This window comes from Colletotrichum higginsianum, chromosome 2 (genome assembly GCF_001672515.1).
Source record: "Colletotrichum higginsianum IMI 349063 chromosome 2, whole genome shotgun sequence".
Lineage (NCBI taxonomy): Eukaryota > Fungi > Ascomycota > Sordariomycetes > Glomerellales > Glomerellaceae > Colletotrichum > Colletotrichum higginsianum.
Window position 1 is genome coordinate 5,161,496 of NC_030955.1, and position 11,573 is coordinate 5,173,068.

Sequence of the window (11,573 nt, forward strand, 5' to 3'; positions counted from 1 at the left end):
AGTAATCACAAAACCAGTCCAGTCCAATTGTTATTCACCGGCTGTCCATTACGCGCTGTGATACCGGAGTCTCTCGCTTGCTTTTCCCTTCCCTCGAATCCCTTGGACGCCGCCGCCAACACCGTAAAAAGCGAAATGTCGGGTATCATGTGGTATCGTACCCAAGGGGAAACCCAAACGCCGAAACAAGGCCCAAAGATCGGAGAAGACAAAGAAAAAAATAGAAAAGAAGAAAAAAAAGGCGAGGCAAAAATACGCTTTGTCGATGGGTCGACCGTGTCATTCACAAGACGAACGACGACGACGCCGAGGCCATCTTGCTCCGGGAACGGCCCTGCTTCCGCAGCCGCATGGCGTGCAACAGACCGCACACGTTGCACAGTGTACAGGGGCCGGCCGGCCCGGCGCGCCACTTGGGCGTACGTCGTGTGTTGCAAGCGTGGCAGGCGAGCTGGACCGGGTCGCCCCCCGGCGTCGCGGGGTGACGACGGGCGGCCCTGTGGCGGTGGTGATGATCAGCGACACGGTAGTCGTGGCGGTAGGGGTGCCGCAGCACGCGGGCCTGTCCGAGGTCGCGCATCGTTTCCCTGGCCTCCCTGTGCGAGAGCGCGACGAGCTCGCCCATGTTCTCCGAGATGCCCCGCGACAGCCGCTGCACGTCGAGGAGCTTGGGGTTGCCGAGGATGGTGCTGGGGAGGACGTGGCCGCCGTCGACGGCGGAGAGGGTGTGGTACTGGAGCAGGCCCTGGATGTTGCAGAGGAGGCTATTCGCATCGCCGCGCATCTGGAGACGATGGCCTTGTCAGTATTCCCGCGGTAGTGTGTGTCACTAGGCATGCCCATCCGCATGTACAGTGAGAGGAGTCCCGAGTTACGAACCCGTTGGATGACCTCGCCCGCTTTCAATTGATTCAGGGACAGGGGAACCAGAGTGTCAGAGGGACACTCCACATCGCTCGATTGACATTGGCCAATGGGGACCAGGTCGGTGGTCAAAATAGGCATCTCGACGTCGATGGTGGTGACGGTTCGGACGGGAGAATGGGTACCGGTGCAAGCCATCGGACCGAAGCGGCTCGGGGCTCGGAGTCGCACTGAGAGTGAGAGTGAGAGTGAGTGAGAATGAAGGAGGACAGGTACTGTATGTGGGTAAAAGTGGGGCGATTGGTGAAGGAGGCGGACGACGGCGATGATCAGTGCTGGGGAGTAGTGCACAGAGGACGGTGTAGAGATCGAGAATTCTGTGAGCGATCGGGCAATGAGGGGATGGGTCCACGGGGCTTTTAAAGGGAATTGGTTTTCGAAGGGGGCAATGCCAGGGACTATCTTTGGTACAGTCAGCAGAGCAAACTTGGACCGTGTGGTGCATTGCCCAGAGTCTCCTCCAATCATGTCGGGTGTGTGTCGAATAAGTTTGGACTCTATTGTTCCCCTCTGAACCATCAACCAAGACATGTCATGTTAAGCTTGACCTTGGAGAATGCTGGTTTTGTTTAACATCATCTCTTATCTAATCAGCTCCTTGTGTGCGGCTCCCCTCTTTTGAGTGGCGAGTGGCGAAAACTATACTTAAAAACAGTCTGCCCGCCCCCTTTCCTCCCAAGACTCGGCCGAATCACGCTGGAAACTCGGGCCCGATATGTCCTAAGAGACTTGGAGGACCATCTAAAGTACTTGAACCCTTCGATTTTATAAGGTGACAAAGCATGGTGTGCAGTCGCGGGATCTGAAGTGACCCTGCTGGCGCTTCTAGATCTCAAGGAAGGACACAGAGGCCCGTAGAGGAACACCATGCACAAGCTTTGGTTTGCAGAAGCCTTCTAGGCCTGGGACACCATGTGTCGGGCGGAACCCCAGAAAGTGAAACCAGTGACAGAACCACCATGGACCCGGGCCCCCCTTAGGAGAATTTGGTCGTATGGACACAACTGAACCAGTTCCACAGAGCCTGCTATGCTTGAACCCGGAACGGTGTCAAGCAAGGGAAACTTGCCACGGTTCCCCAGGTTCGTCAACATTTGTCATGATATGGGGGCCCTACCATGTGGAATTTTGAAGCGTTCCTGAGGGATGTACGGACAGAAATAGAGAGGAAAACAGACATACCCTTGTGGAGTATGGGGGTTAGACTCTATGGCCTTCTGATATTAGACAATTCTTGCTTGTACTAAGACTAGAGAAAGGTGGAGTCTTTAATGCACCTCACCCTCCAGTTATAGCATGCTCTTTGGGATTTCCCTCTTGCTTGTGCAAGTAGCCTTATGAAACTAGAATAATAATAACCTAGAAATACGCTAGTTAGGTAACTCATCTGATTTTTGGTGGATGTTAGATACGTTTATGTTACATCCTATTCGTTACTTGCTGTATTTGACCTTCTAAAGTTGGTACTTGGTCAGGTTAAATGGAAATGAAATAAGAATAGGCCTGCCTGTAGGCAAACCAAGTAGAAGAATGCCCTTGAGCCACAGAGTGAACTGCTGTTCTTCTCACTTGGAAGACGTTAACACCATCTCTCTGCATCACAACGCTGGACCAATAATCTTTACAGCGAGAGCAGCCACTTGAGCGTCCTTGTAACTCCGATTTTCTTCCCCCTTGCTTTATGGTTTTGTTTGGCTCCAACGCTCTTCTTTTCTTTTTTTCCCCACGATTCCAACCCCAATGTCTTGAACGAACAAAAAATCCTTCTCACCAACACTACACACTTCTGCCTCCAGCCAACGCCGGCTCCTGAGGTCAGAATGAAGCAGCAGTAGGTTCTCTATACTGTCTTTGTATGTTCTTGAATGTCCTAATCCCTTCCAACACTTTCAGCAAGAGCAGCATCCACTCGAAGACCAAGACTCGATCAACCAACATGGCCTCCATCCACAAGGGCAAAAGCCTAGCCCGCATCAGCAACAAGACCACGGCCGGTCTGGGCGAGAGGGCAAAACCGACCCCAGGCAGGTCCGCCAACGGAATAGCCACCGTCAACGCCCTCTCCACGGCGGTGGCCCGAAACAGGCCGCCCGCCGATCCGCAGACGCGATCCGACTTCGGCTTCGACAACCTCCTCAGCTTCCTGCCCGACGACGAGCACAGGCTGCTGGGCGTCTACAGAGCCCTGTACGTGCCGTCCAAGACCCTTCGCAGGTGGGCGTCCAGGGGTCGGAAACACCTCGGCAAGAGGATCGTTTTGACGCTGGAGATGCACCGCGACACGTTGCCCCGCGAGTACCAGTTCGTCATGGACAATCTCTACATCTGGGGCCTTGAGGACAGCCAGGACGCCTGGGCGATGGCCAGCCTGGAGTACGACAGGCTGCTCAAGCGCGGACGTCGGGGTCTGTTGGGGGAGGCCAGTGGCGAGTAGGAGGCAGAGCGACGGATTGGAGCCTCGTCTACTGTCTTCTCCACTGAACGGACCAAAGAAAACCTCTGCACAAGCTTGGGAGCGCGTTAACAAAGCTCTCGAAACGTCAGAGTCATGAGTTGTTGCTACGAGAGGCGGAGAGCGTTCGTCGATGATAGGTTGATGTAGTTTGGTCCTCCAACAATGGCGCCGAGTTGGAAAGCTGCGACACACGACCTGGGCCTCGGCAGATCACAAGCATGATGTATAGAATTTTTCATACGAATGTCCAGGTAACTGAGACTGTGACTGACCAAACTGCCCCCGAGTGCTATCTAGGATCCGGCAAGTCCTCTCATCTTCCGGTCCAGCGATGATGGCACGCTCAACTTCGAAGCCAAGGGTCTTCATAAAGCTGACTGGCCGTCTTCCGGTCCTCGGGGCGCCACTGCAGCATGCCTTTGACAAAGGTCAAGAAGGCTTCCTTCTTCTGGCACTCTAAGCGTGTAATCGACCCATCCAGGCCCTGAGACTGCAGTATAGGGATGTCGGCGATCCAGCGACCTATGGCAACCATCGGATGGTACTCATTTAGTCACGATGCGCAACGTCATCGCATCATCGCACGCCGAAATGAACGGACGTAGTACCGTCTACAGCGAAGAACTCGCCGCTGCGCTTTCCACGTAAAAGAAGATCCGGCGGCGGTGGGCCGAGCAAGGCCACCAGCTCGGCCAAGTGGGCGCGTGTTAGATATTTCTTCTCCTTCGGATCGCTGCCTTGGAATAGATGTCTTCCCTCAAACAGGTCCCAAATCTAGAGGTAGATATTGCTAGTCAGAGTCTCCACGCGAACACGGCCGGTTAATGATTGACTCAGGGCCTTGCCATGACACCGACGTTCCATACGTCGATAGGGTAGCTCCATTCCGTTTTGAGCATCACTTCGGGAGACCTGTACACGTTTGGTTGCGCGTCGTGGTTTCGCTTCCGGTCGCCCCGAACCGCCGCACCGAAATCGCCCAGGACGACGTCGCCAAATTTCTTGGGATGGCCAAACTGCCGAGACTTGTAGATCGGAGCTCCGTCCACGAACTTCCTAGGGGAAGGGTCTTCCAGCTCGGACCGTGCGAACGCTTCTAAGACTGTCACGTCCATCAACTCCAACATGATGTTCTCTGCTTTGATATCTACGTTTTTTTAAATGAAAAAAAGCGCCATCAGCATATGTAAAGAAGAAGGCAGCCGAAGAAGGAACGACTGGGCTCACCAGTATGAACGACTTTACCTTCAGAGTGAAGATAATTGAGGGCCAAGAACAGCTTGGCGATGCCTGCTTTCAAGAGTTCTGCATTGAAGAGGCCGGCTGGGTTCCAACGCACGACGTCCTTCCAGCTATCCCACATTGGATTCTAGACGAGGCAATGATGCATGACGCTGCCATCATTCGGCCTTTTCAGCTTGAAAGTGTCGAGGGCGGTGCGTACATGGGGATATCCAGGGTGGGAGCGGTTTCCTTTGCCCAGAGCCTCGTATGTTTGGAACTCTTCCAAGTTGCCACCATCAACCGTGTAGCTCTTCGAAGCTACATAGATGTGGTCCCTGTGTTCGCTAGGGTCAGAAATGCATCAATGCATGGAGGGCGAGACTTTGGCAAGGCTGGGAATGAACGGCATGCTGGAGATTGCGAGCCAGCCACACAGTCGATGTAGACCCGAAGTCCAACTTTCCCAGGACCTGGTACTTTTCGTCGTATACGTCTCCGATGATGGCGGGATAGTACTGTCCGGCTTTGAACTCGTCGAGATGCTCCTCCTCCTCCAAGGGGGTCGAGTCACTGACGAGCGGGAAGCCAGTGCTGGGGAAGTTCAGCGGCGGCAATGGGGCCCGGAATGGCAAAGCTCTGCGAAACGAGTTCCTCACCAGTTGAAGAAAAGATGCCATTGAAAAGAGGTTTGCGCGCAGTGACGGAAAAGAATGACGGCCTTGGGTTGCTGGCGTGAAGTTTGGAAGAGCTGTGAACGCGAACTGCATTAGCAGGATGGCAGTCCCCCCCCCCTCCTACATGCACCTTCACCTGAGGTATCAACTTAGGTGCCTGGCACATTTGACCTTGATAGGGCCACTGTACCTAAAGTAGGCTGGGCACCGGTCTCTAAGTGTCTCGGCTCCTAGGGTAGGGCACGGTCAAGAGGGGCAGTAAAAGTTCTTGAGAGACTTGAGAGACTTGCAACGCAACGCAACGCAACGTGCGACGCTTCGACCTTGTTCTTATTTGATTTCTTGTTCATTCTTCATAGTTAAAAGTCACTGTTGCTTTCACCAAAGCACCGACGCCAACTTATTGGCAGTTCGCCCCTCCAGTAACATCGACACATCTCCGGGGGCTGCAGTCCATGAACTGTGAAATCGGCGTCAGCAACCACACTTCCGTTCCGAGTCGATAATAGACACGTCTGAATATCTTACATCAAAGACGTTGTTCTTGGCAAGGTTGCAGAACTTGATCCGGTTGCCGACGCAGACCTGTAGCTCGCTGCCGCTGCAGGTCTGGGCAGACACGGCGGCGGCGAAGAGGAAAGAAATGGCGGCGGTGAACTTCATGTTTGCGGGTAGCGTTGATGATTCGGGGTTGAGTTGATGTTTGTTGTTTGCCGGGTTGAAGTATGAAGACTGGAATCGGATAGCGAAAGGTTCAATGGTAGGCACATCCGTTGCTTTTATCCGGGTAGCGGCCCCTTTTCGACCTCTTGACTCGCTCACCATGGGTCTAAGTTGCTGCCAAATTAATTGCTTGTATATGTAGTGTCACATGAGTCGCTCGGACACCAAGATGCTGTTCCCGCAACTCCCCGCGACACAACCAGCAAAGCCCCATCCAACATAATACATGCACATCTCCCGAGCTTTTGTCTAGCTCAGATTTATCTTCAATATTTAGTATAGAGAGATCACAAGATGTTCAACTCGGGAGCGAATGTGTACTTATTACCTGTTGTTATGTGACAATGGTCTCCTCTAAGAATTGCGGATCTCGACCATTTTAGAGTTTCGGCGAACCCGAGAGTGAGCCTTGCAGCAAAATTTCTAAGCAGTACGGAGATTGATACAACTCCCCGGAGAATCAATATTCTAGACATTGCAATCGGAAGACTGACAATGTAACTATGATTTTATGTCTTCCACTCTGGAACCAAAGAAAAGCAGCTTGTGCAAGCTACATGCACGAATCCCATGATGCACTGCCAGTGGGTCTCTACTACCCTATCTTAGAGTTTCCAGGCGTTATCCTTGCACAACTCTCTCAGAGTCTCGGGTCTTGCTACCGGAAGGGAGGGATCACAACCCCCCCCCCCCCCCTTTAGGTATTTCAAGAAAAGCAATAAGAAAACCAACAGGCAGGAACACGATTCAAAGGAAAACCAGTAGACTCTATCATCGCTGCCTCACACTAGTCGTTTCACTGGCCTAGCCAGTTACCATTCTTATCATGCTGACTCTAATAGATAACTAGATATAGTCGAGAGTGGCCAACTCACTCAGCCAGAAGTCACATGAAACAACGGAATGAAGTGTTGTTTGGCGCATGGCTCAACTATAACCCCAGCATATTTTCCGACTCGAAACATTCCGTATAAAAGTTTGAACGCTGAGCCACTGAGGTTGCTGGAATTTACTGTTGTGGAAGGCAGTGATGAGGAATATTCTTGCAGATGAGGCGAAAGAATTGATGCAGTGCTGAGACTTGACAACTTGACTCTCACAGTCAGCAGTCAAATCACCCCGCAAAGAGCTTCAATGGGAGGCAGAACTAAGCCTTTGGGAGAAAATGTCGTTGGCACTGGCGTTTGATACCATAGGACTAGCCAAATTTCATAAGACCAAGCTCTCTCGACGGGTCAACCAGACAGGACAGCAAGAAAGGGCTGGAAACATGTACGTCTGACGTCGTATGCAGAGGATCGGAGCTAATGACCCAGTTTCAAGTCACACAAGGTCTAGGCCATGCCTGACGACGGTCTCCAAAGTTGAATTCATCTTGAACTCTCGGCACGGTTACACTAGATATTGCATAAAGCATGTAAACGGATGAAGACCAAACGGAGAAGCACGCCTCACCCGTCAAGCGAACCCGTGTGTTTCTTATGACAGGTTGAGGTGAAAGAACTTGCCACCAGAGGGCATATCTCTGTTTGTAGGCGGCAACTCACCGCCCACGTTCCGTCTTTCGCTCACCTGGCCGGCTTTGCAAAAGTGCTGCCTTGACAGCCACTATTCCCTTCCACCTTACCTTTCACCATACCTTCCACCTCTGGATTCTTCTATCCCAGCTCTTCCCTTCCTCCTCTCATACAAAACGAAACCTCTCACCCTCAACTCTTCGCGAGACCAGCGTCCCTCAGCAAAGTCAAAAAGCGAGTCTCTCTACTTCGGTCCGGCCTTCTCACTTGTCCATTGCTGACAGATGCGTTTAGGTAAACAAACGACTCCTTGCAAGCCGACGTCATCATGGCCGACAACACTGCTCAGGAGGCCACCGGTACTGCCGGCAAGGCCCCCGAGAACGCCCCCAAGACCACCACCGCGGTCCTCCTCGAGCACATCGCCTCGAAGACGATCCCGACCGACCCGCAGACCGTCAAGGACTTCGGCTTCGACCGCTGCATCACCCAAAAGGGCCAGGAGATCCTCATGCAGGCCATCTACACCACCCTCGTCAAGGACCTTGCCGTCGCCCCCGCCCAGGTCGAGGCCTGGGTCGCTGAGAGCGACGCCAAGTTCGCCGAGCAGATTCGCGCCAAGTTCGAGGCCGCCAAGGACGAGCAGGGCCTCAAGTGGCTCGACTACTTCGCCTTCATCTGGAACCCCAACGACGTCGACGCCGAGCTGGGCGCCATGAGCGAGGAGTACCTCGGCTCCCTCGCGGGCCCCGGCTCGGACGAGCAGTTCAACGCCCGCGTCGAGACGTACCTGGCCGCCCAGGCCCGTCTCCGCGCGAAGCGCGACGAGCTGATGGCCCGGGGCGAGTACGTCCCCCGAGCCCATGGGCCTCGCATGCTGGTCCCCGCTCCCGGATCGAACGATCCTACCCCGGCGAGCCTCTCCTTCTTCTGCCCCGGCACGGACCTGGCCGCTTTTGCCCGCGAGCTTGAGGGCATGCCCGGCGTTGTGAGTTTTTGACGTTCCCTTTTTGACCGACACACGGCGATTTGGTGCTGACCCAGAGACATCTATACAGACTGTCATTCACACGACGAAGTCGAGCCGTTGAACCCCACGATGGCGAGGCCACGACTCTCAGCTCGTCACATCTCGACCAAAACCTCAATCGGCATGGATCATCATGTCAACTTGCGTACGGGGGCTGTCAGTGACGAAGAATTGGGACTGTGAAACGGACTGAAGGGAGTCGAGCATACACCGGCTGCTAATAGCACAAAGGAAGAATCTGAAGGCAGGAGGGCTCTTTGAGATCAAGTCTTAGAAGAGATTGAACAATACAACAGTCTCTCCGATATGCCCTTATCCCCGAATGAATGATTAACAGCATGACATTTCCCCTGCGTCCAGTCTCAGTCTAATGCCATGATACCTACATACAAATGCTCAAAGAACAACGCTTTGATTTTGTCAACCACGTCATCCTCAACTGCCACCTTGTGCATTTTCTTGGTCCATTTCGATTCCATGGACTGGTGGAACTAGACTGTCCCGGAGCTCAATGACTTCTTTTCTTACCTTTGAAGTGTCCTGACTTGGCAACGTTGGTCAGGGCTCGTGGGGTTCTGATCTTTCACTGGACTCGAAGCGTAGCAACGGAGGGAGGACTTCTGACTTAAAACCAAGGCTAGTCTCCCCTCTCTCGATCAGACTTATTTCGCCTTCCCAAACCATCCTCAAGTAACCCTCTCAGACAGTACCCCAGCCAAGCACATAGAGCATATACGCATACACAACAGCCTCAACCCATCAAACACGGGACAAAATGGCCAAAATGGACTTCCACGAGTCCGTCCTGACCCACCACGAGTTCCTCGCGCGGATGGAGAAGGCGAGGGAACTGCCCCGGGACCTCAACACCCTCAAGACCTGGTACTTCACCCGCCTCGGATCCCAGGCCGACCAGACGGCCCTCCTGGGCGTCTACAACACCCTCGTCTTCGACCTCGGCCTCGGAGACGGCCAGCTGCAGAGCTGGCTGTCGGACCTCAAGATGGCGCGCAAGATCGAGGACGCCTTCGCGGCCAACGCGGCGCGCATCCCCCCGGAGCGGATGATGTGGTTCATGGAGCACCGGGCCATCTTCCGGTGCGATCAGTACGGCCACGACACGCCCGTGTTCCGGTTCGACGCGTACGAGAGGCGCAAGAAGTGGCCGGCCGAGTGGAAGGGCCTGAGCCGGGATGAGATCGAGCTGGCAATTGACGGGACCGAGGGCGGGTCGCAGACCGTGTTCGAGGGGCCGCACCAGAAGGAGGCGTGGCTGCTGGAGATGGCACGCCGGTGGAGCACTGGGGAATATCCCGTTTGAACATGGTCCGAGACTGGAATGCCAGCGGCCGGCTACTCTTGTTGCTGATGGACGATGGAACGGGGGTGGGCAAGATATGCAACTTATTGGGATAAGATGACGGGGGAGAACTGATCCATTTGTGCTTGTCCTTTTCTCGAGTCTAGAAAACATGGCCGCGAAACTCATAAATGTCACCTGCCCTCAACTGTGATGTCTCAAGCTGCTAGCAACGTTACAAACTCAGCAGTGTTCCTAAAGCCTTTTGGAATGAAACGATGCCCCGCTATCCTCTGGATACTCTCTGTTGACTCCTTTCTGACCAGGCCTGAGCCCAGAAGAAGTATTTGTGGTTAAATGAAGGAAGTTGGCGAGAAAGGGACATGTCAAAGAGAGGAAAAGAAGTCCATTGAGATTCTGGTGTATTAGGAACAATAACAACTTGAATTTATTTGTCTGCAACTTTTCGACCTTTGTAGGGTGACAATGACATCAATCCACCCTTCCGTCCAATCGACAAAATACAAAGACACAATGTGCTGGTGTGTTTTCCTCTTTCTTTTCACCACACCCGCTTTCATTGCTTGACTTGTTGGCACAACTCCAGACGTATTGAGGCTAATCAATAGTCCAGACTAGATTTCCCTTCCATCGCAAAACCGTCTCCTGGATGCTTCACAATTCCGCACATACCGTGTAAGTGAAGACGGGACGGAAGGTGAAGTATCAACTCAGCCGCCCTCCACCCAAAGACATCATCGATTAGTCGTCAACTTGTCTGTTGGCCATGACAGAGCCAGATGATTTCTAGAAAGCGCCTGCCCTTGCAACTGGTCTGAAGCTCCTTCTTCCACAACTCCCCAAAAACACCAACTCCCAACCTCACTTGCCCCCTTTCCGCCATCTTCAACCAAACATCACCCATCTTACACAAACACAACAAGAACAACAGCAACCATCCAATCCATACCCTTGAAATATCACACACCAATATCGAAACCCAGAAACAACAACACCAACACCAACACCACCACCAACAACAGCAGCAGCAGCATCACCATGTCGGCCAGAAACACCACCGCCCACACCCTCTCCGCCGACCTCCGCAACGGCGAGGTCCCGACCGACCCGGCCGTCCTCGCCGACTTCGGCTTCGACGAGTGCTTCTCCGCCCCGGACCGCGCCCGCCTCTCCATGGTCTACCACCTCCTCATGGTCGACCTCGAGGTCCGCCCGAGCACCATGAACAAGTGGAAGGCCAAGGGCGCCGCCTTCCTCGCCGACAAGATGCGCGCCGCCTTCGCCGACGCGAAGCCCGACCGCGCCCGCGCCGCCGCCCGTGCCGCCGCCTACGTCGCCTGGTTCCAGGCCCACCAGTACATCTGGGACCCGAACGACGTCAAGGGCCGCCGCGTCGCCCGCGCCGAGGCCCGCAAGATGATCAAGCGCAACATGGACCGGCAGAAGAAGCAGAAGAAGGAGGCTTTCGACTGGTGGTCTTGAGTCCCGGCTTCCCGCCTGGAGAATAGTGTTTTGCTTTCGCCTCGGGTGAGTGGGCGTGATGGGAAGTAAGTTTTCTCTCTCTCTCTCTCTCTCTGCCTTTTCTCCACTGACAGATACTCATACATGCATACATACATGCACTTACTCTGGGAATCCGAGAATGAGACTAACACTTTACACTCACAGTCCACCGGAAATCCGGACCCTGACATCATTATTTCTT

The 11,573-nt window shown here is 53.8% G+C and overlaps 6 protein-coding genes across 6 annotated transcripts; 4 read left to right on the plus strand and 2 right to left on the minus strand.

Moving 5' to 3' along the window:
- Positions 1-283: 283 nt before the first annotated feature.
- Positions 284-1,062, minus strand: CH63R_03271 (GATA zinc finger; the record flags this gene model as incomplete). The annotated part of the gene is made up of 2 exons (XM_018298246.1): positions 284-784; positions 880-1,062. The coding sequence occupies 2 exons, from the start codon at positions 1,060-1,062 to the stop codon at positions 284-286; spliced, it is 684 nt and encodes a 227-aa protein (XP_018163062.1).
- Positions 1,063-2,860: 1,798 nt separating this feature from the next.
- CH63R_03272 (uncharacterized protein) lies at positions 2,861-3,358 on the plus strand (the record flags this gene model as incomplete). Its single annotated transcript, XM_018298247.1, has 1 exon — positions 2,861-3,358. One exon carries the CDS (start codon positions 2,861-2,863, stop codon positions 3,356-3,358), a length of 498 nt encoding a protein of 165 aa, XP_018163063.1.
- Positions 3,359-4,212: 854 nt separating this feature from the next.
- Positions 4,213-6,102, minus strand: CH63R_03273 (Protein kinase; the record flags this gene model as incomplete). Its single annotated transcript, XM_018298248.1, has 6 exons — positions 4,213-4,526; positions 4,625-4,748; positions 4,824-4,947; positions 5,051-5,194; positions 5,260-5,351; positions 5,806-6,102. 6 exons carry the CDS (start codon positions 6,100-6,102, stop codon positions 4,213-4,215), a joined length of 1,095 nt encoding a protein of 364 aa, XP_018163064.1.
- A 1,743-nt stretch (positions 6,103-7,845) lies between these two features.
- Positions 7,846-8,608, plus strand: CH63R_03274 (uncharacterized protein; the record flags this gene model as incomplete). The annotated part of the gene is made up of 2 exons (XM_018298249.1): positions 7,846-8,505; positions 8,576-8,608. The coding sequence occupies 2 exons, from the start codon at positions 7,846-7,848 to the stop codon at positions 8,606-8,608; spliced, it is 693 nt and encodes a 230-aa protein (XP_018163065.1).
- A 714-nt stretch (positions 8,609-9,322) lies between these two features.
- On the plus strand, positions 9,323-9,868 carry CH63R_03275 (uncharacterized protein; the record flags this gene model as incomplete). Its single annotated transcript, XM_018298250.1, has 1 exon — positions 9,323-9,868. The coding sequence occupies one exon, from the start codon at positions 9,323-9,325 to the stop codon at positions 9,866-9,868; it is 546 nt and encodes a 181-aa protein (XP_018163066.1).
- A 1,038-nt stretch (positions 9,869-10,906) lies between these two features.
- CH63R_03276 (uncharacterized protein) lies at positions 10,907-11,350 on the plus strand (the record flags this gene model as incomplete). The annotated part of the gene is made up of 1 exon (XM_018298251.1): positions 10,907-11,350. The coding sequence occupies one exon, from the start codon at positions 10,907-10,909 to the stop codon at positions 11,348-11,350; it is 444 nt and encodes a 147-aa protein (XP_018163067.1).
- Between the last annotated feature and the right edge of the window lie 223 nt (positions 11,351-11,573).